This window comes from Prionailurus viverrinus, chromosome C2, assembly GCF_022837055.1.
Source record: "Prionailurus viverrinus isolate Anna chromosome C2, UM_Priviv_1.0, whole genome shotgun sequence".
Classification (NCBI taxonomy): domain Eukaryota; kingdom Metazoa; phylum Chordata; class Mammalia; order Carnivora; family Felidae; genus Prionailurus; species Prionailurus viverrinus.
In genome coordinates this window covers 120,924,558-120,945,631 of record NC_062569.1, presented here as the reverse complement: position 1 = coordinate 120,945,631, position 21,074 = coordinate 120,924,558, and the positions used below count along the sequence as shown (strand labels likewise).

The 21,074-nt window shown below is 33.4% G+C and overlaps 1 protein-coding gene across 1 annotated transcript in view; it reads left to right on the top strand.

The window, feature by feature from the left end:
- CADM2 (cell adhesion molecule 2) overlaps positions 1-20,507 on the top strand; it is a 266,603-nt gene extending 246,096 nt beyond the window's left edge. The window contains exons 8-9 of the mRNA XM_047875439.1: positions 19,465-19,590; positions 20,383-20,507. Coding sequence (XP_047731395.1) covers positions 19,465-19,590; positions 20,383-20,501 — 245 coding nt within the window. The 3' untranslated portion in view covers positions 20,502-20,507. The remainder of the gene's footprint in view (positions 1-19,464; positions 19,591-20,382) is intronic.
- Positions 20,508-21,074: the final 567 nt, after the last annotated feature.

Genomic DNA, 21,074 nt, shown 5'->3' with positions numbered 1-21,074 from the left:
CTGTCTTGGGTCAGTCAGCCTTGCTCTAGTAGATAAGCAGCCACCAGGCACAGAGGGGCAGGGTTTGATGTAAGCGGGTCCTACCTCCACTGGAGACTGCTGTGCTGCTCTCTGAAGTCACACCGTGTTGGTGTTGGGGAGAAAATGGCAACACCCCAATTTCTCTTCCCCAGACTGGGTAATTCAACCCATGCTGTTCAGGCAGCCGTTAAGGAATAGTGAGGGTGGCCAGCTTGCCCTGCTCCACAGTTCTGCACCTTCTAGGCTCTTGGCTGGGATTGAAAACCCAAAGTCTTAAAGAACACAGATTGGTGCAGCCCCTCTCCCCTGATGAGGAGTAGAACTACCCTGCCCTGCTGATAAAAGGCTTTTGGTTTTTGTCCTTGGGGAGGCAATAAACCCTTTTCCTAAAGTATTCGGGGAAGCGGACTGTTCCGTCCTAGTTTTCACCTGAGATCGATACACCACACTATGCACTCTGGGGCCAGCTCCCTCCTCCCCAGGAGCTCGTGCCATGGCTTTCAACTCCCTTCCAGAGAAAGTCGTGCACTTCTGAAACCTCTGAGCTTCAGCTCTTACGGCTGTTTGCAGAAAAGAAATTGGTACTCTCTATTTCTCGTTCCCCTGTCTGTGGTCCAGAGAAGTTTTCCTCTTGTGCTAACTCGATGCCACGCTTTCACAACTCCTCTCTCTCCTTCTCTCCCTTTTATCTCTCTGCAAAGGGGTTCCCTCCCCTCTGTACCATTGCTGTTTTATCTTCCCCAATTCACATACATGCACCTGGATCCTGCCAAGCTGTCTCCCTCCAACTGTAGAGATCCTTCTGCCACTCCGCAAATCAATTTCCTGGATATTTAAGTGATCTGACCTCAATACAGCTGTGTTTGAGGAATGAGGAAAATCCTGGTCCCTTACTTGTCCACCATTTTAACTCTCCCCACACTCAGAGTCTATCTTAACCTGGATTCTTTGGACACTGTCCTCTAAATTCCAAGTAATATTCATGCTGGCTATGTCCTTTGAAATTGTCCCACTTGGCCATAGCCTGATGTCAGTTATAGTTGTTCCCATCACCTCATCCTCAGCAGCATTCTCATGGCCTGGTTTTCTAAACTGTGTTCTTAATAATAATTTTCTTATAATTGTAAATTCTATGACTTCTTTTTGAGTTGGAGTAAAACCAACATGGGTGACCACTTCTCATTATTTAACTTATTTAAGGTAGGTTAAAGGGCACCTACCTCCCCTGCCTCTCCCCCTCCCTTGCTCCACTTAGTCTCATGAAGTCATAGATCTTCATTTTACACTGGAAGGAACCTCAATACAGCATTGTTAAGCAATTTGCCTAATGCCATAAAGTTAGTAAATTGCCTAGGTGAGATTCGATCCACACCTGTTTAAGATTTATATCATACTTTCCCACCCCTAGGAATGGATATTTGGAAATCAGTTTTAGAATAAACATTTAGGAAAAGAATCCAGAAGGTAGAACAGCAATATGGAAATTGTTCTTTGTTCTCCATAATTGTTGGTGCTTTCATAAGCCCTATTAGGCTTTTTCTATCACTGTATTCAGATCATGTAAGTGTACATGTATGTGCAAAAAATTTGTTATTTCTGTAGGAATTGTCATCATTGGGGGGAGATAGCTAACAAGCTGCTATGCTGTTGTTCTTGGTTATTTAAATTGATTGGCTAATTTGTTTTACCAGTCTTTCTGGAACTTGAAGATAATTATATTGGTCTTCACTCTCTAGAATCATCTTTTCCTTTTTCTTTTATAAAGGCAGGCATTTCAATGGCTTCTTTCCAGTTTTCAGGGATTTTGAGTTAATGAAAACAGTTGATGAATGCATTCTTAATCCAATTCTCAACCATCCTGGAATATATAACAATGTGCTGCTAAATTGAACTGCTTTATATTATAATATATAATAATTATATTAGTAATATAACACTGTTATAATAATAATATAATTAATAGTAATATATATATATATATATATATATATATAATTCTTTTAATATGGCAGGCACTGTTAAGTCTTTTATATAGGTAAGACTATTAAACTCTTACAGTAACTCTTCACAGTAAATACCATTGTTGTCCTTATTTTGCACTTAAGGAGCCTCAGAGATAGAGATGCTCTTATATGTCCTAAGTCATAGCTTAAAAGTAACAAAGTCAAATAGATGCTAACTCAGAAAATGCAAGTTCAGAACTCATACTCTCAACCATTATATTCTGCCTAGCCTCATTTTCTTGCTCAAATTTCAACCTAATGCAAATAATGCAGTTCAGTGCAATAAATATGTATTAAATCCATTATATTAAAATTTCATAAAAAGACAGTTTTATACCATAACATCCTTAGATTATTTGTGTTTTTTTCCTTTAGCTTTCCTATACACACCCTGATCAAATACTTTGTTTACATCTGAACTTTTATAAGCACATTTTTCTAAAATTTAGTAGTATTTTCAATTGTCATAGTTTATTTTTAAAACATATAATATCCAGGTGATCCTGGGTGGCTTAGTAAGTTCAGTGTCCAACTCTTGGTTTCGGCTTAGGCCATGATCTTATTATGGTTTGTGAGATCAAGCCCTACATCCGTCTCTGTGCTGACAACATGGAGACTGCTTAGGACTCTCTTTCTTTACCCCTCTCCTGCTTGTGTTCTCTCTCTCACTCTTTCTCTCTCTCTATCAAAATAAATAAATAAACTTAAAAAATAAATAAAATATGTAATATCTATGCCAGATTACATAAATTAAATGTTAAAGATCTTAATAGTTGTGTGTGTGTGTATGTGTGTGTGTGTGTGTGTGTGTGTGTGTGTTTCTTATCCTCCAGAGACCTTTCCATCTATTAAGCAAACTTACTTAGATGATTGGCTCTAAATCACAAGAGGTTTGGCCCCCTTGGGAATTATTTGGCAATGTCTGGGGACACTTTCCATTGTAACCACCTGGGGAAGTACTTGTGTCTATTGGGTAGAGGCCAAAGATGCTGCTACACATGTTATATTGCAGAGCAGAACCCCACACAAAAAATTACCCAGCTCAAAAAGTGTCAGTAGTGCAAGACTGTGAGTCCTGGACTATCCCTAGAGCCTTTTACATTAGTATAAAAACTAACAATGAACTGTGCATTTTTCTTCTTAGGTAAATGACAGTTGTTTGATTGGCTTTATTTATTTTTACTTTACTCCAAAACAAGCCCCCCACCCTGGTTCACAAATCCTGTCAACATTCTCACAATCAGAAACCAATATGTTGGGTTTTTTTTTCCCCTTTAAAGCATAAATATCTTGATGATAACAGTGACTGACACAACATCTGTGAAATTCTATACCAAAAATTCACTCAGCTCTCAATGTTTTTACTATGCTATTGATGTTGTTTGCTAAAGTAAATATCCATACTTCATCCATTTATCAAAACTTGGGCATTCTCTAATACAATCATACATTTATCTGGTATCTTAATTTCTAATCTCTTTAGATGTAGTCTTCTGTCATCAAGAACATCAAGTTTCTGGCTGCTATGAAATTAAGTTTGCCTTTTTCAAATAGTTGGAGCACAACTGTCATTTAGTAAAATAAACATGGCTCCATTATTTCTTAATGTCTTCCTTAACAAGTATAAGATTAGACTACATCTTGCAAACTCCCATTGAGCAGTACTTAAGAAGTGAGTAATATTTCTGTCTGCCTAAATCAAGTAATCCCAAAAGTAAGTAATTTACAGGAAGGCATCAGGGACTGTTACAATAGGCATATTGCAATATGTCACTGGAAATCAGCATCTCCCCACATGTTTGATCAACAGCCAGATGGAAGCTTTTATCACATTTATTTAATCTGAAATACACATGGTAATTACACTGGACCTTTGATTCAAGGCCTTATTAGTGTCTCAAGAGAAGTCAGGAAATGAGTTTGTCAGTTGCAAACTGATGTAGTCCCGACCCTCTGGGGGGAATTTCCATCTATCATTGCCTAGACTAGAGTATTGCTACAAATTACATTGTACCTCAAAGAAGTAAGATAAAGTAAAAGCTTTGTTAACCTATGTAGGGGAAGAAAGGGGTTCCTGATTAGTCCAAAATATTGTTTATTCTTTTGTTCACTCATGTTACTCCAATTACTGGTGAGTAAAGTGCTGTATAAATTGTATGGCTAATGTCTTACAAAAAATAATTTAAACAAAACACCAACAAGGACACATTGAAGTAAAATACTTCCACATGTCTAGTCCTAAACCTAGGATCCTGATATCTGCTACACCTAAATTTAGTGTAAGTGAAAGTATATGAGGTTCTTTGATTAGTAATAGGAAAAGGAAGATATCACAAAGGCCACTCCTCAGAATTTTCCAGTTAGAAAAATGCTGGATAGCAAAACTGTAATTAATATTGGATGAGTAAATCCTGACTATTATACTTCAACATTTTTACATAGTGTTAAAATATGAATAAGCAAAGCTGAACCATGTACATATGTATAAAAAATGTTTAAGTAATATGGCTGATAAAGTGGAGGGGCATTTCTCTAGAGACTGGAGGTAATGAAAGACTTCAACTTAATTTTATATATTTCTTTAACATTTGGAAATTTGTATTATGATTATGTCGTTTATTTTCAAAGTCAGAAAAAAGGATTTTAAAAAATGAAACACACACAGCCTTCCAAAAGTGTTCACAAAAAATGTGACATCTTCTTATATATTGTTGATGTTTTTTAAGAGAAAAATGTAATTAAGATTTTGAAATCCATAAAGTAAGCTATAACTAAAAGAAGAAAAATAATACGTTTCTACTAACATAAGATGGCATAACTAATAAGAAACAGTCAGTTAAATCACATGCATGTTCTGAAATGACTTCAAGAATTTTATTGCTTGATTAAAACTCTATTAATGGCTGTTACTGTTGTCATAATAAACTTGCATAATAAACTTGCATAATATTTTTTATTCTAATTAAAATGCTAATTAAAAACCATAAAATCATCCTATCAATAATTTATCTTTTTTTTTTAACTTTAGGCCAGTATGATTTACACTACAGTTATTTTGTGGATATTTCACCTCTCAATTGAGAATGTCTTTAAGTTTGTAACCTCTTTATTTCTATTGATATCACTACTATCATTTCAGATTATTTACATCTTGAAAAGTATCAATTGTGTAAACAAGGATAAAAACATATTTTGACACTCTTTGCTGCGCACCATGACGGATGATCAGTAAAAACAGTATTTTACAGAAGTATAAACCAAGGCTCAGTGAGAATCAAGTAAATTGTTCAGGGTCACTCAATTCATAGTTAGTTGAATCCAGTTTGAGCCTCCCTAACTATAAGAGAAGAATTAACTGAGACTAAGATTCATGTACTGTCTCATTTTTATGGTGAATCTTTTTTTTTTTTTTCAAAAAAAGGCAAGTTTTAAAATTCTTCTTTGGTAAAAAAAAACTGTTTTAAGGCACTTTTTTTCTGTCTTATACTTACATCAATGGAAAATCTTACAGGTAATACAGTACTTACAATTCCTTTCATGTGTAAAGTTTAAAAAAACCAGTTATGAGTCAGTGAACAAAATGGAGAAGCAGATATTAACATTTCTAGAGCTGAGCTGTAGCCCTACAATATGACCTTGAGAAAATAACTTAGTTCTTTGTGTTTTCTTGATGTGTTATCTTGCAAGACAATTTGAACTCTTGGTGAATGGAAGATAATAGGAAAGAATGAAGAAAAGGTGATTTTGTGTGGAGGCAGAGAGAAAGGGAAAAAGAAAGAATGAAACAACACTCAACTTATTATAGGAACAGAAATAAACAATTATGCTAAATTTGGAAGAATGATTAAAACACATTAAGTTTCCAGTCACAATTAGAATATGATTCATTGCAGATTATGTATTTAATGATATCTTTGAAGGACATAATCTCTTCCTCTAAATTGTAGTGTATTGCTTAAGCAGAAGAAAGATATAAGGCTCTTTCATTAAAATTCTAGGACATTCTTAGGTATTAGGTACCACTTCAAAAATGATTTAGAAATCTACATTTATGACTGCAAGACAGAGTTTAGAATATAGAGTACAGTTCTTTAAAGTTGCCTTTTAAATTTTTTTCAGTTTAGGTTAAATGACCTTAGTGAATGTATCTGAGAGGTTTCAGTTAGGTCTTATCATTCGCATGCTTGGGCTACAAAGTGCTGTGTATGTAGTAATTGTTACAATGAATAATTATATTGTATGTATAACAAGAATTTGGGCTCAGTGCTTTTTAACAATGAAGTAGGACAACATTTGACATATAATTGTACTTCATATTAATATTTTATTAATATGTACTACGTATTATTTTATGGGCATATCTGTCACTCATTAATATTTAAGTCAATTTCCTCTGAAGAATTTGTTACAGGGTTAGTTGTATTTTGCATACTTATTTCTTAAATTAAAAATACAGCCTATTATTTCATGAAATATGCAAATTTCATGTATGCTTAAGTTGAAAGCATTGTCATATGTTAAGCGTGGTATGTGTTTCATGCAAACTTTCTTTTCATTCATTTTGGAAACAATGGAGTTTATTTTAATACTCACAAACATGAACACAACTCCTTCTGTCATACCCACTGTCTGGATCTGAAAGCTATCTGATAATTAAATTTTTAATGATAGTGAAGATATAGCAACTCTTGACAGATATTAAATATATAAATTATGTACAATGGAGCCAGATATCCAAGAATTAACTATGCTGGAGTTTAACACTGGTATTTTCTTCTGAATTCACGTTAGAAGAAATCATTAAGTTTTGATACAGCCTTCTTCCAAAGCTCTTTCTATGGTTGGGTTAACAAATATATTCAATAGATCCAAGAATAAGAAATGATACTCTGAATTCCCTTCTATAATACAATATTTGAGATATCCTAGTGAATTTTGTATTATAACTTATCAACTAAATTAAGAGACTGAAATTTTCCTGTAAGTCAATAATTTGAACTCCAAACATATTTTTCTATACTACCTTTTGGGTTTAAATAAATTGATTGGTGAATTTGCTATATCTAGCTACCATTTACCAGCTTTGTCCATTTTGAAAAATAAGTTCAGGATATGGGGTAAGGAGGAAACTCAGTGATGTTCAGTTTTTGCCTTGTATCCTCCAACCTTCTCACGAACCGGTCTCAGAAGAGAACACACACAAAGAAAGCAAAGAATCTCAGGAAAGATCCCTTCTGAAACTTGAGAAAGGTGTTCACATGAACATTTCCATTCAGACATTCAGCACTTTTTAATATACATTAGTCATGATATATCCTTTTCATAGCACTTTTCCTCCAATGAAAATGCTTTCATACCAGTCTAATTCAGGTTAAGTTAGGTTCTGTTTTCAGTTTGGAGCTTGGTACCTAAGTTATAATGATAAAACATTTATTAACTATTTACTTAAAATCTACTGAATTCGACATGGAAATAGTAACTAGGTTGTAAGATTGGCTTATGGGTGAAATTAGCCATTGAATAAATTTGATAAAATTATAAGAAAAATGTTTTTAATAAATACTAACAATTATCATTATTGTTTATGGATAGGTATTTTACTAAGACCTTTATATATATATATATATATATAAAATATATATAATATATATATTATATATATATAACTGCATATATATATGCATATATGCATATATATGCATGAACAACTATATGCATATAGCCATTGAATAAATTTGATAAAATTATAAGAAAAATGTTTTTAATAAATACTAACAATTATCATTATTGTTATGGATAGGTATTTTACTAAGACCTTTATATATATATATATAATATATATATAATATATATATTATATATATATATTATATATATAACTGCATATATATATGCATACATGCATATATATGCATGAACAACTATAACTGCATATATATATGCATATATATATATATATATATATAACCTCATCTGATTCCTGCAGAAATTCCGTGTGGCTCATACTACTCTTATCCTGTGTTATATATGTGGATACTGAGGCAGAGAGAGGTTAAGTAACATATTGTTCCAATAGCTATTGTGTGAAGAACCAGTAAAGGCAAGATTAGAGAGGTTTACTTTCTATTTGAACATAAACTAGTATATGAAAAAAATACTGGGATAAGATTCCAGTAAACTTAAGATTTAAAATTTAAAACATGCACAAGCTTTTCCCATTGGTATGTGATGGTTTCTTTTAAACAATGTATAAAGGGGACGTGCACATTATATTCTTCTAAATATACTCATCATTGTAACTGAAGAACTGGTTCAATGACCATTTATAGTAATTTTAAAAACATACATGAACATAGGTAATATGACTATTATAATTATTATTAGAGTAACCAATTCAAAATATTAACAGATGCAAGGCTATTTGACTGAATTGATCAGTGGTATAGTACACATTTCAGAGATGACTCGTTTATAAAGGGAAATTATTTTAGTACCAGTGGTATTGTGTTTCTAATATATTAGTCCATAAAAAAAAATGGACATGCTCCCACAGGTGATCTTTCCCCATCATTTTTAAATATTTATTCTTTATTGTAATAATTTATGCTGTGACATAAACAATTGCTACAGACTAAACTTTTTAGAAAAATATTGAGTGTTATAAATATTGTCATTGTCAAACATTTATTCTTTATATTTTCTAAAGATTTTAAAAATAAACCTGTCCTATTATTGATTTCTCTGATAGAACACTTAATTTAATTATGATTAAGCTATTTCTTTTTAGTTTAGTTTAAGAAGAAATGTGTTTAAATCTAGATTTTCCTCTTCTGCAGAAATCCTTGCATAAAACTTATTTAACTTCTAGTGTGCTTAAAAATAATTTAATTCATCCTTTTAGATTTGCACAGGGTACATTGCCAGAATAGACATATGGCAATGTTATATACCAGTCATTTGTCTTCCTTCTTAATGGTTGTTCCCATTTATTTATTTTTTGTGTGTAGGCTGAGACCAGTCATGTGCAAAGAGTTAGGTATTGTTGAAATTGAAGGCAGAACAGTTCCTAGTGAGCAAGACATAAGGCAACAGAAAAAAAACAGCAGCTTCTACAGATCACAGAAATGTAAGAGAAATTGTGCACCGTAGAATGAATTTGAGCATATTTTACCTGAAAAAAAAATGCAAACCTACAAAATCCAGGTTTGTTTATAGTCTCTTTTCTTACAAAACTCATTATTTTACTCACATTATTTTTATTGAGTACCTGTTAGACGTGACTTATATGCACAGGGTCCATGTAAACTGATTTTAACTCTAATTCTTTGAGGAAGAAGGTAGAGGAGGTATACCATCCTTATTTATAGACTTAGGACAGTGAAACTCTAAGAACGTCAAACTGAAAGTAATACTTGGGATTTATGGTTCTGAGTAATAATACTATTTCAGATCTTCTGTGATCTTAAAGAGAGACTGTTATTTAAGGCAGGAAAATTACACTCCATGTCATCTGCATAATGGATAATTTAGCTAACTTTTCCAAGCTGTAAATAACCCGATAGCTATCCAAGAACTTATTTTGTTCTCCCTTTGATCTCATAGATAACCTTAAAGAACATTCCTTTCTTTCACCTTCCTCCTGTTATCACACAGGTAATCACTCTGGCAAGTTCTCTCCCCTTTTGGATATCAGTGCTAAATGAGATGAAGCATTTGTGAAGGGCCCTCAGCGGCCCTAATAGTCACACTACTCTGCTGGTTGAAAGTCCTCTCTAAATTGTTCAAATTCTTCAGAGCTGAAAAGTTTCCTCGTTTGAAGCAGTCAAGGAAATAATATCCTGAGAGAGAAAGACCAGTGAAATGAAGAGATTTGTGCTAGAACCTCCTTTTATCCAAAAATAAGAACACTTTTTTTTAGGAGAAATTTTCCACTTAGATTTTAGATCTCAAGGACAAATAGAGTATCTTATTCAAGTGTGTATGTTGTTTGGGCCCAGCACACTATTAACTATCCATAATACATGTTAATAAAACCAATTGTTATATAATTAGGAAACCTGTAATTCATACAAAATGAAAAACAGATTTTGAGTGGAGACAATTCTCACAGGAGAGAATTTGTAGTCCAGTGAATGAAATTTGTGTAGGATGCAGCCGCACTTCACGTTGGCATGAGTGACAATCACACTTCACTTGCTACAACGTTTATAAATTGATTATAACTCTAAGCTAAACAGCCTTGAAACAAACACTAAATTCAAGACAAAATAGTAATTCTGTAATTATTTTCATAATCTTTTTGAAGAGGAAGTCTATATGCTATTACACCCAGAAACATGTGGCAGCACATCTATTTATGAGCTTGATGTGGAGCAAAATGTATGGTGCAATCAATATATTTTGAGAAGAAAGGCTAAGTGTTGTGCTTGCTGGGAATTTTCCCTATTAATGAAAACCTGTTGTATGAGGAAGCCTTAATTTAGAACCCATAGATTTAGAGTCCCTATACATGTTGTTCATAGTTAAAATTATGTGTAAATCACTGCACACAAAGAACAATATATTTTCATGTTTTTTTATTCCTTAGAGATTGTTCTTAAGTAGTTTTGTAAGAACAGTAATTGTACATAAAATTAGAAGGTAATAGATGATCCTTGAGTGAATATGCTGATATATTTTTCTCCGGGTACTTTGCTTATGTCATATACTGCCAAAGAACACTATATTTTTTATCAGTAAATTATGTATAACTATTTCCAATGTTTTGCAATAGGGGTTCTCTTTCTGAAGTGTTAGAAAACAAAGCTGGCTCTTAAATACATGGAAAAAATTCTAATTTAATGTTAGAACCAAATTATCCAAAGGTGTTAAGTACAAATCTGGATGAGTCATTTTTACTTAGCAATAATTTATAAAATATTTAAGTAGTGACAGTATTATTATTTTTTAACAAATAATTTAATACTATGAACTGACTTACTGCTCAGCAGAGCAAATGGTATCTAAAGATACAAGTTCTGTCTGGACTTTAGTGTAAGAACTTAATATTATCCATTCACTCACTAAATCTGCTACCTTCTAAGAACTGAGAGCGAGTGTAAAAGTGCTGTTTCAGCTACATTACAAGTATAAGATGAAACTCTCATCTTTCAAGTAAACTTGCATCTATGAGAGAATATAAGACTAAAGCAAGTGAATTAATTCAAGGGAAAAACAATTTCTGAATGAAATAATTCAGGGTCAATTGACATGGGGAGACCAACCAGTGTTGTTTGGACGCCACATACATAGAGGGAAAGAAGAACATTTTACGAGATGAATAAACAGCACTAACAGGAAGTCATTTAGCATGGATGGGCACTGAATTCCTCCTTATGATACAAGGAAAGAGAATACAATTGTGTGAAAAAATAAAATGCTAGGAATTACCTCAACAAACTTGTTCTCAAAATAGAAGTCATCTGACACATCCTAAAAAACTGACTTTCATAATTATTTTTAAAGTCTTTCAAAAACTATTCCAAAAACTTGCTTAGACAAGCTGTCCCATGGTTTATCAATCTTTACATTAATAATAACTATGATTTTCTGAGTCAACACTTTGCATGCTTTGAATAAAATAAGCCATTTATAATACAGAACCTGACATAGATTAAATACTCAATAAATTATTCTCTCATTTAATCCTCACCCATCAAACTCCCACCAGCTTCATTTTATTCAATCTCATGTTATGCAAATTTTCTTCTATTAATATCCCCTCCCCATTTTTCAAATATTCAGACATTTAGAGTGCTTCACTATTACCATTGAGAGCAAAGTCCTGAATGAGTCTTTTAAAAGTTAAAAAAGGAAACCTACCTTTTCCTACATGGCAGTTTATATTTTCCACCTTCCTCCCCCCTCTTATAACTGTTAGAGAGTACTTACATTACACTGTGTCAGATATTCTTCTAAACCCTTTATTTACAGTAACATATTTAATTTTTGACAGCCCTGGAAAATAAGAATTATTCACATTTGAAAGATGAAAAGGTTAAGAAACTTGTTCAAAGTCAAAATAACAGTAAGTGGTTTAAGGTTTGCTATAAACAATTTGTAAATCCGGGAATTTGTGAGCAATTTCTTCCACTTGAAAACTTTAACTGACTTTTCTTCTATTCTACTGTTCCCCTTATATTTATGTACACAACACAACATAGTTTCATTCCTAGATTGATTTTGTCTGATACTCTTGATGTCAATCCTTACATCTTAACCACTATGAAACACCTCTGTGTGATACTCTTGATGTCAATCCTTACATCTTAACCACTATGAAACACCTCTGTGTGAATGGATAGAGGGCAGGGGTTTGCAATGTTAACACACTACAGCACCTAATACAATGTGCAACTCAATTACAGGTAACTCACTAAAAAGTTGATTGGTGCAGTCTTGGCTGTTCTGTCTATAAAAATTTGGCAGGGAATGAGTATGGATTATCCACACTTCCCCCAAATCTATTTTCCATGTCCTTAAATTTTCATATTAGTCAAGTGAGATAATACATGAAAAAGACCATACTATAGTTTCTACATTATTTAGTTCAGGCTGCCAAAACAAAATACCATAGATTGAGTGACTTAAACAACAGAAATTTATTTTGCACAGTTGTGGAGCCTGGAAGATTAAGATCAATGTGCCAGCGTGGTAGGTTCTGGTGAAAGATCTCTTCCTGATTTGCTTAGCTACATTCAAGTTGTGTCCTCACATGGAAGGGAAAGAAAGACAGAGAGGGGGAGAGGGACCGAGAGACAGAGAGAGAGGTAGCCCTGGTATCTTTTCTTAAAAGGGCACTAATCTCATGCATGAGGGTCTCACCATTTGAGGCCTTGACCTCATTGAAACCTAGTTTTCTCACATCCAATCCATCTCCAAACACCACCATAGTGGGGATTAGAACTTCAATGTATGGATTTTGGAAAAAAACACAATTCAGTCTATAATAGTTTCTCAAAAATAATATCTTACTTTCCAAAGTCTTAAAAATGTAAATAAGTATATTCCCAGCAAAGAGAATTAACTAGAAATGCTAAATATCATTTGATTGTGATTCAGAATCACTAAATAGGGAAACTAAACTTGAAAAATCATCTATTCTTTCTATTTCTAAGGGTGATAATCCCATTTTCACACTTATTTTTGAGCTTTATTTCATATTTTTGAACCATTTTATAGTTAAACTGAAATTTCTCTAAGAGTTTTCACTTTTAAAAAATCCTGCAATATGGATAGAGTATAGAGATATAAGTGGACTAATTTTTGAAGTGTCTCTTATCATGCATTCTGATCATATTTGGTCTAAATTTATGTCCTTCATTCATTTAACTCTTGACGTTCCACAACTCTGATGGTTGTTAGTAGGGAACTATGTTCGGTGGCTTTTGCACAAGAGACATTTGTTTCTTTCGCCAATTCTTTTTTTATTCATGCCATCTTTTTCTTACTCGTATTTTTCAATATTGACATTGACTACTATTCCTAGATTTATCAAAGGTTTCTCTTTACCTTAACCTCAAACCTAATTGGCAATTTTCATCTACTATCCAATTCACTATTCCATGATACTGAACTATTGATAATGAATCTTTAGTCTGAAACTTGACATATAAATAGTTTTGTAGATAATACTTATTAGATTTCAGTGAGAAAACAGTGAAAATTTCTTATCAACCTCATGAGGATATGTCTCAGCATGCTTATCATAGTACCCATCCTTAGAATATTAACATTTACAATATTACTATTGTTAATCCATATTTGGCTTTGAAAACATTTATTTTAATATATAATGAAAACCATTTTCTTTTAAAAAGAGTCTTAAAAACTAATTTAAAAATATTTACATAAAGTGATCTTAATTTCACTTCCTACCTACCATTTTGTTCAAACTGGAAATCATAAATGATAACTTGATAAAATTATTTTTTATTAAAATAATTCTAACACATAAATTAAAAAATATTTGTCATTTATAATTTATGCAAGCTGTGATCCTAGAGAGTCAAATACTTTGAAGCTTATATTCTCATTTTAAGGGGAAACACATGGCTGACTAGTTCTTTGTTGATAGAAACCCCCAGTAATGATTTCAGAGAGAGAATTATATACTTTAGGATTCTCCATGTTAAGATGTTAAATAAAACTACTTGGGGCACCTGGGTAGCTCAGTAAGTTAAATGTCTGATTCTTGGTTTCAGCTCGGGTCATGAACTCACAGTCTGTGGGTTCAAGCCTTACCTTGAGTGCTGCAGTAGGAGAACAGAGCCTCCTTGCGATTCTCTCCATCTCTCTCTCTCTGTCCCTTCCTTGCTTATACTCTCTCTCTCTCAAAAATAAATAAATAGGGGTGCCTCGTTGGGTCAGTTGGTTAAGCGTCCAGCTTCAGCTCAGTGGGTTCAAGCCCCATGCTGGGCTCTGTGCTGACAGCTCAGAGCCTGGAGCCCGTTTCGGATTCTGTGTCTCCCTGTCTCTCTGCCCCTCCCCCACTTGCATGTGCGTGCTCCCTCAGAGGCATGCTTGCTCTCTCTCAAAAATAAATAAACATTAAAAAAATTAAAAATAAACAAATCAATAAATTAATTTACAAAAACCCTGTACTTTAAGGTTACTTTCTACTTTTCTAAATATCAGAAATTACTAACCTAAATAATTTTTTTGTCAATTTCAATTATTTTAATAGTTAAGGAGCTATTCAGAAAAAGTATCTGGTTATTATTCCTCTGACTTTCCTAAAAGAATTATTATTATTTGACATAATTTTCTCTTTGGAATGCTTTTTTAAGTGTCCAATAACCTTAATTGAAAGATGTTAACAGTTCAGAAAATTTTAATTCTATGATATTCTTTGTGTTTTGTGCATTATTAGCTAAAGAGACTGCTAATATATTGCTAAATCTGTTGGGATTTACTCACTCCAGTTTTAATAGACTAACTCCAACAAATCATAGACTAACACTTGAGAATGAATAATGGTCTTAAAGATATATGATGTATTTATCTGAATAATAATGAAGACTCAGCTATCTGTAAGGAAACTTCAGAAGGCTGTACTTCATTTTTTTTATTGCTAAGACAGTAGGAGAGGAATGAGAGAAACTAGTAGGAAAATTGAGTAAGTTTCATGGTCAGGAAATAAAAATGATAAATATAATCTTGACAAATACTTTACATAATCCTTTAGAAAATAAAGTACAAAAGAAAAAACTGAAAATAAAACAAAAAAAGCATAAAGTGTAATGAAAAAGTGGTAACATTTACAAATATTTTTAAACAATGTTGAAATGTTTCAAAATATTAAAATATTGTTTAAAAATGGGAAATAACATTAATATAAATATACAAGTCCTATAGCAGAAAACTATGCAACCTACTAGAAGATAATAAAGGTTTGAATAACTGAAGAATCATGCTATGATTATGAAAATGCATAACATAAAAGAACATCTATAAATTATTATAATCCCAATAAAGAATCTGTTATGTTTTTGTTTCTTGCAAAATTATTCTACACCTGATCTAAGACTTCTCCAGTGCATTAAAATGATTTTTAAAACTACAGTACTAGTTGCCCAATAAATTGAGATTTTCAGCAAACTGAAAACTGACTTTTCCAAATGTGGTCTCCAAACCTCAGAAAGTGTACCCTGGGATTGGAAAGTGAACTGGAAAGCCCACCTTGGAGCTGGGACTCTGTGGACTGGTACTTACTGCTCTTGGGGAGAGGAAGGAGAAGACAGGTGGCTGTGAGAGAGCCCAGGCTAGTGGCACTCAGGGAGAGGAGTTGGGTTATCTTAGTTGTCACTCTCTTCATTTCCAGTACTCGGATTCCCCTGAAAACTCCAGCAAATCTGAAGAAGAAAAGAGTCCATTTTGCTGTAGACCATTTTTTCATTCCTGTTCATTCCTCCACATTGACCTAAAGGAACACAATGTAGGTTTTCAAAATTCTTGAATGCCTTTATTCTGAGAAACAACATTGAAAATATAACCTCAAGATTATTTAAAGACTATTCTGTTTTATTGAACAAAGTTAATTCTTCAGTTTTAGTCAGAATAAGAACTTACACAGGAACTGGAGATAATGAATCTATATTATAATTGTCTACAATTAAAAACCCTACAATCTTGGTGTAGGATTGTGTATATATTCCTCACATATAATAGATTAGAATATTCCAAACCGTAATGTATGTATATATTTACTTTATGGTAGATGATAACATCTATGATGAAAGAAGTAGTGTGGAGAACATTAAAGTTCTTATTGTCAAATAAGAATTAAAGTTCTCTTTTATACTTTAGCTTCAAACCATAGACCAAAATATATTTTATATAGATTAAAATATGACAATAAAAATGTTAGATGACTGCATAAATCTATATGTGTATATCATGGAAAAAGCATTTCAAATCATGACCCACAAGTCAGACATCATAACACAAAAGTTTGATAGGCTTGATTACATAAAATTATAAGACTTATCTATCAACTGAAAAGACCACAAATGAAGAATAAACAAAAAATTGTTAAAAATGTCCAACTTTCTATGGAAAGAGATGTTGCAACAAAATCTGAATGAAAAAAATAATCAAATTTCATTAACAACCATTTCAAAATTAATGAATTCATATGGACAAAAGTAGTAAGACACATTTATGGTAACTTGTAAATACCAAATATTTAACACTTATCAATATTAGATTGGCAAATTTTTTTAATTATCATATTTGATGTTAGTATTATAGAGGTGAAAATCCTTCAGATGCTGTTGGTGGAGGATGAATTTATATAATCTTTCTACAATATAATTTGGCAATATTTATCAATAGTCTTTAAATAATATCGTTTATTCCAATTGGTCTGGAAATAGTATGTTTCAGAATTACCTTCAGGAAATGAGACAGGTACAGAGATGTATGAATAAGAGTGACTTCTCAGTTCCCAAAAAGAGTGCTCAGTTCTGAGAGAGAGAAATGATTTACGACCATGTGTATTTGGGGACTTGAGCAAGAAGTGGGATTTGGAACTCATTCTAAAGTGTCTAAGCAAGGAATAGGAATAGGTAATTCAGAGGTGTGGCAGGCTTATTTTTTGTTTCTTTTTCTTCCTGTTTTTTAATTTTTAGATTTACAGCTAATGGCAGAAATTAAGGGAAATACAAGTAATATATAATAGAAAGGTACATTGACAACAGCTGCAATGGCAGGTTCACTTTTTAATACTCAGTGTTTTTAAAATAAACCTTTTTTATTCCCCCTTGGACATGTATTCTTAGTTGGACAATTTTCAAGGCATATATTCTTAGCTGGGCAATTTTCTTCCAGGTGGAGACTGAGTGATCTATAGCCTTACTTACTCTTGTAGCTTCTCTCAGTTTCAGTTTGTATCTCCTGAGATCACCTTGGAAGTTTACACATGGGACGTTTTTATTGGCTGGATCTTCATTCAGTTGTCCAGAACACAGATCACATGATTACATTTAACTGAAGTGAAGCCAGAAAATGTTTTCCTATGTGCACTGAAAGAAAAGGAAACATGTTTGTTATTCGCTAGAAGTCTCTTCCCCAGTATATCCTTGTGATTACCAAATATTTTTTCACTTCTTTTCCCTCACACAAACCACTTCCATACCCTGTCTAAAGACACAACCTAATGTCCCATCAAGCCAAGGTATCCAATTCGAAGACTAAGCTCTTCAGATATTCACAGTCTTATTCATGATATCTGGATGTATTTGTCAAAGGACAAATTATTAATTATTAATGCTCCTCTCTACCCATACACAAAATACAGTGATAGCACACAGCCAAGAGGAAGTGCTTCTTAATATAAATGCTCTCATTTGGAAATAGAGAATGAGAAACACTGAGTAGTCACTTATCTATAGCAATTATGAAAACATCCCAGACTGGCAATCAAAGATCCCTCTGCCTTGGCAGTAGTTGTACTTCCTTGAAGAAACTGAATTCTCCTTTGTCCATTCTTTTTTGTTTCCCCCAATTCTGCCCTATGGGAGAATTCAATCTGTAAGTTATATTCCATGGGCACATCTGAAGTATGCTCTTCAGGGAGACTGCATAGCTTTTATAGTCCACTTCTTGCCTCCACCAAGTTTGGGAATCCTGAGGTTGTTTGAAGTTTTAAATAGACTTTTTTTTGTCTATCTAGATAATGCTACTTTCATGCAATAGTTTCATGAAAAACACAGTAGACTCCTAAAATGTCATATTCATGTGTCTATAATCACAGTTTAAGATCTTTTGAAGACATAATTGTAAAGCCTAATTTTTTTCTTTGCTTTCTCTGTCCTTTAGACCATAAATAATTAGCATGAGGACACTTGCAATATGGGCTTGGGAGGGGAGGCAGTACACTGAATCCGACCTTTGTGGTAGGGTTCAACCTTAGTGGGTTTTGTTGCTCAAAGCTTCTTTCAGTTTTAATCCCTTATTATGTGGCTTCTATAAATAGTTGATTTTCCAAACTTTGGAGTTCCCAGTTGTCTGGGCTTTCTTTTCCTCGTTTCATTTCTGCTTGAAAGCTGGCTATCCTTTGCGGGGTTCGTGTCTTTCCTGTAATGTTTTACTAAAGGCCAAATGTGAAAGTATATTATTAATCAGTACCTCTCTAGCTACTTTCTCTAAAGCTACAAGTCAAATAGGCACTTAATCCTCTACATTGAGTATTCATTTTCCTCCTTCTGTCAATCACATTAAACACAAATTGTGACACCGTCCTCTCCTTGAAATATGTTCTTTCCTTTGATCAACTACAATGTACTCTGCAGGATATTTTCCTAACTCACTGTTCTCTCCTGCTCAGTTGGCTCTACTGGAAGCACTTTCTCTTCCTAGACTTTAGATATGGGAGTTCCTCAGTTCAGTTGTCACACTTCTTGTCTCTTTTTAGACTCACTACCTTGGGGAGTTCATCAATTGCCATAGCTTTAAATAATATTTATATGATAATAAATCCTGGGTTATCATCTCAGTCCCAGCCTTTCCTATGACATAATTTTATTTCTTAAATGATATAGTGGTGTTCATCACACTAAAAAAATACACACATACACACGGATATACAGAGTCGCCCATATTTTCAGAAAGAGAAGAGGAATGAAAGGCATAAAACCATGGAACATTGTATACATGTGTTTGTTTATCCAGTCTTAAAATGTAAACTCAATGGCAACAGTAACTGATATGGCAAATGTTACATTCCCAGGTATGTTGTACAAATGAATATTTGTTGACTGGATGGTTGGTTTAATACACATTAATGAAATTTTACTTCAGTAGAAATGTGCTAATTTTCAGAATAACTCATTGTAATGCAGATATGCCCTCTATACTTAAATAACACATCAGTTGTGTGATATTTTACTCTCTTTTCTAGATCCCAATGCTCTGGCTGGCCAGACTGGCCCTGATCATGCTCTTATAGGAGGAATAGTGGCTGTAGTTGTATTTGTTACGCTGTGTTCTATATTTCTGCTTGGCCGATATCTGGCAAGACATAAAGGTAGGTAATATTTAACAAAGTATTCTTAACTTTGGCAAAAATATATTCTAAAAACTAGCTTAATCGTGAAATATTAAATGAGTGTATGCATATACGTGACAGAGAGATCTAAATATGAAATTATTTCAGGGAATTCTTGATTATTTTAATGAAAGTTGGATTCGTTTAGCAAAATAATGTTTAGCCAATGGCCAAAGGTTACAGAGTGAGTCACTGGCTCAGGGAAAAAAAAATAGCAAGTTTGTATTTATCTCTAGGATTGACATTCAACTATAATGTTAAGTGTTCAGCCAACGTTTTTGTCTGTAGGTTTATAGACACACATATGGCCATATCAGTGAGGAAAATGTGTGATTTTTTTGCAGTGAGCTAGGTAGCAAACTATTGACATAATCTACTTTTAAGTGGAGTTTTCAAAATGAAAGATGACACGTTTGATGTGATCATTATCAGCATCTTCACAAAGGGCCCTGATTGCTACAGCTGCATGGATCACATGGTCTGTATCCATCATTAAAGAAATCAAACTACTCATTACCCATTCCAGTTAGGCAGTTGCGCCCAGTTAACCTGGCCACTGCTTCATCTATAACATATACCTGAAAACTGATAGTGTGCGACATTAGAAGAGTGAAATGTATGGTTTCTTATGTCTCAGAATGTGTTCTCACATATAAGAAATCGGGCATAAGTTCCTTCCTCAATGAATGCAGTGCTAACGCTGGCTATTTTACCAGTCTCACAGAACTAACAAATATATATATATTTTTTTTTTTCTCTCAATACCCACAGGAACGTATTTAACAAATGAAGCTAAAGGAGCCGAAGATGCACCAGATGCTGACACAGCCATTATCAATGCTGAAGGCAGCCAAGTCAATGCTGAAGAGAAAAAAGAGTATTTCATTTAAAATGCAGGCCAAGATTATGAGTTTTCCTTACCAGGCTGGCTGCTGGAGAAAACTGGCTATCATCTTTCAGAATTCATTTCTACCATCTTCTGCTACCTTTATTAACTTCCATACCGTACTGCTATCAGTGGCCAGTGTATACCAACAATCAGCTGTCGAAAGCATCATTCTTTAATTACTGTACCATCCATAATGCAGGACATTTCTTACTGCCTAAATTCCACACCATTGCTCTCTTAACATACAGTGCTTGAATATACAGCCTTAACAATGTTAATCATCTCCTTGGATCATGGTATTGAGTTGTTTTTATACATTGAAAAAAAGTATGCAAAGTGTTTTTTTCCCCCTCATCTTTTCCCCCATTAAATCATAAATTTTGTCAGTTTGCCACTGGACAGCTTTCACGAGTAGTAGGATTAGGTAAAGACCTAACGTGTTTAAGTTTAATCAGAGATTAGAGGTTTACGGTGTTTTCCACATGTCCACCTTCAAAGACATGTTTGGAAACATATGCCCTAGAAAACACACTGTAGAATAGATTCTGGAATGTTTGAGATTATACTAGTAAAG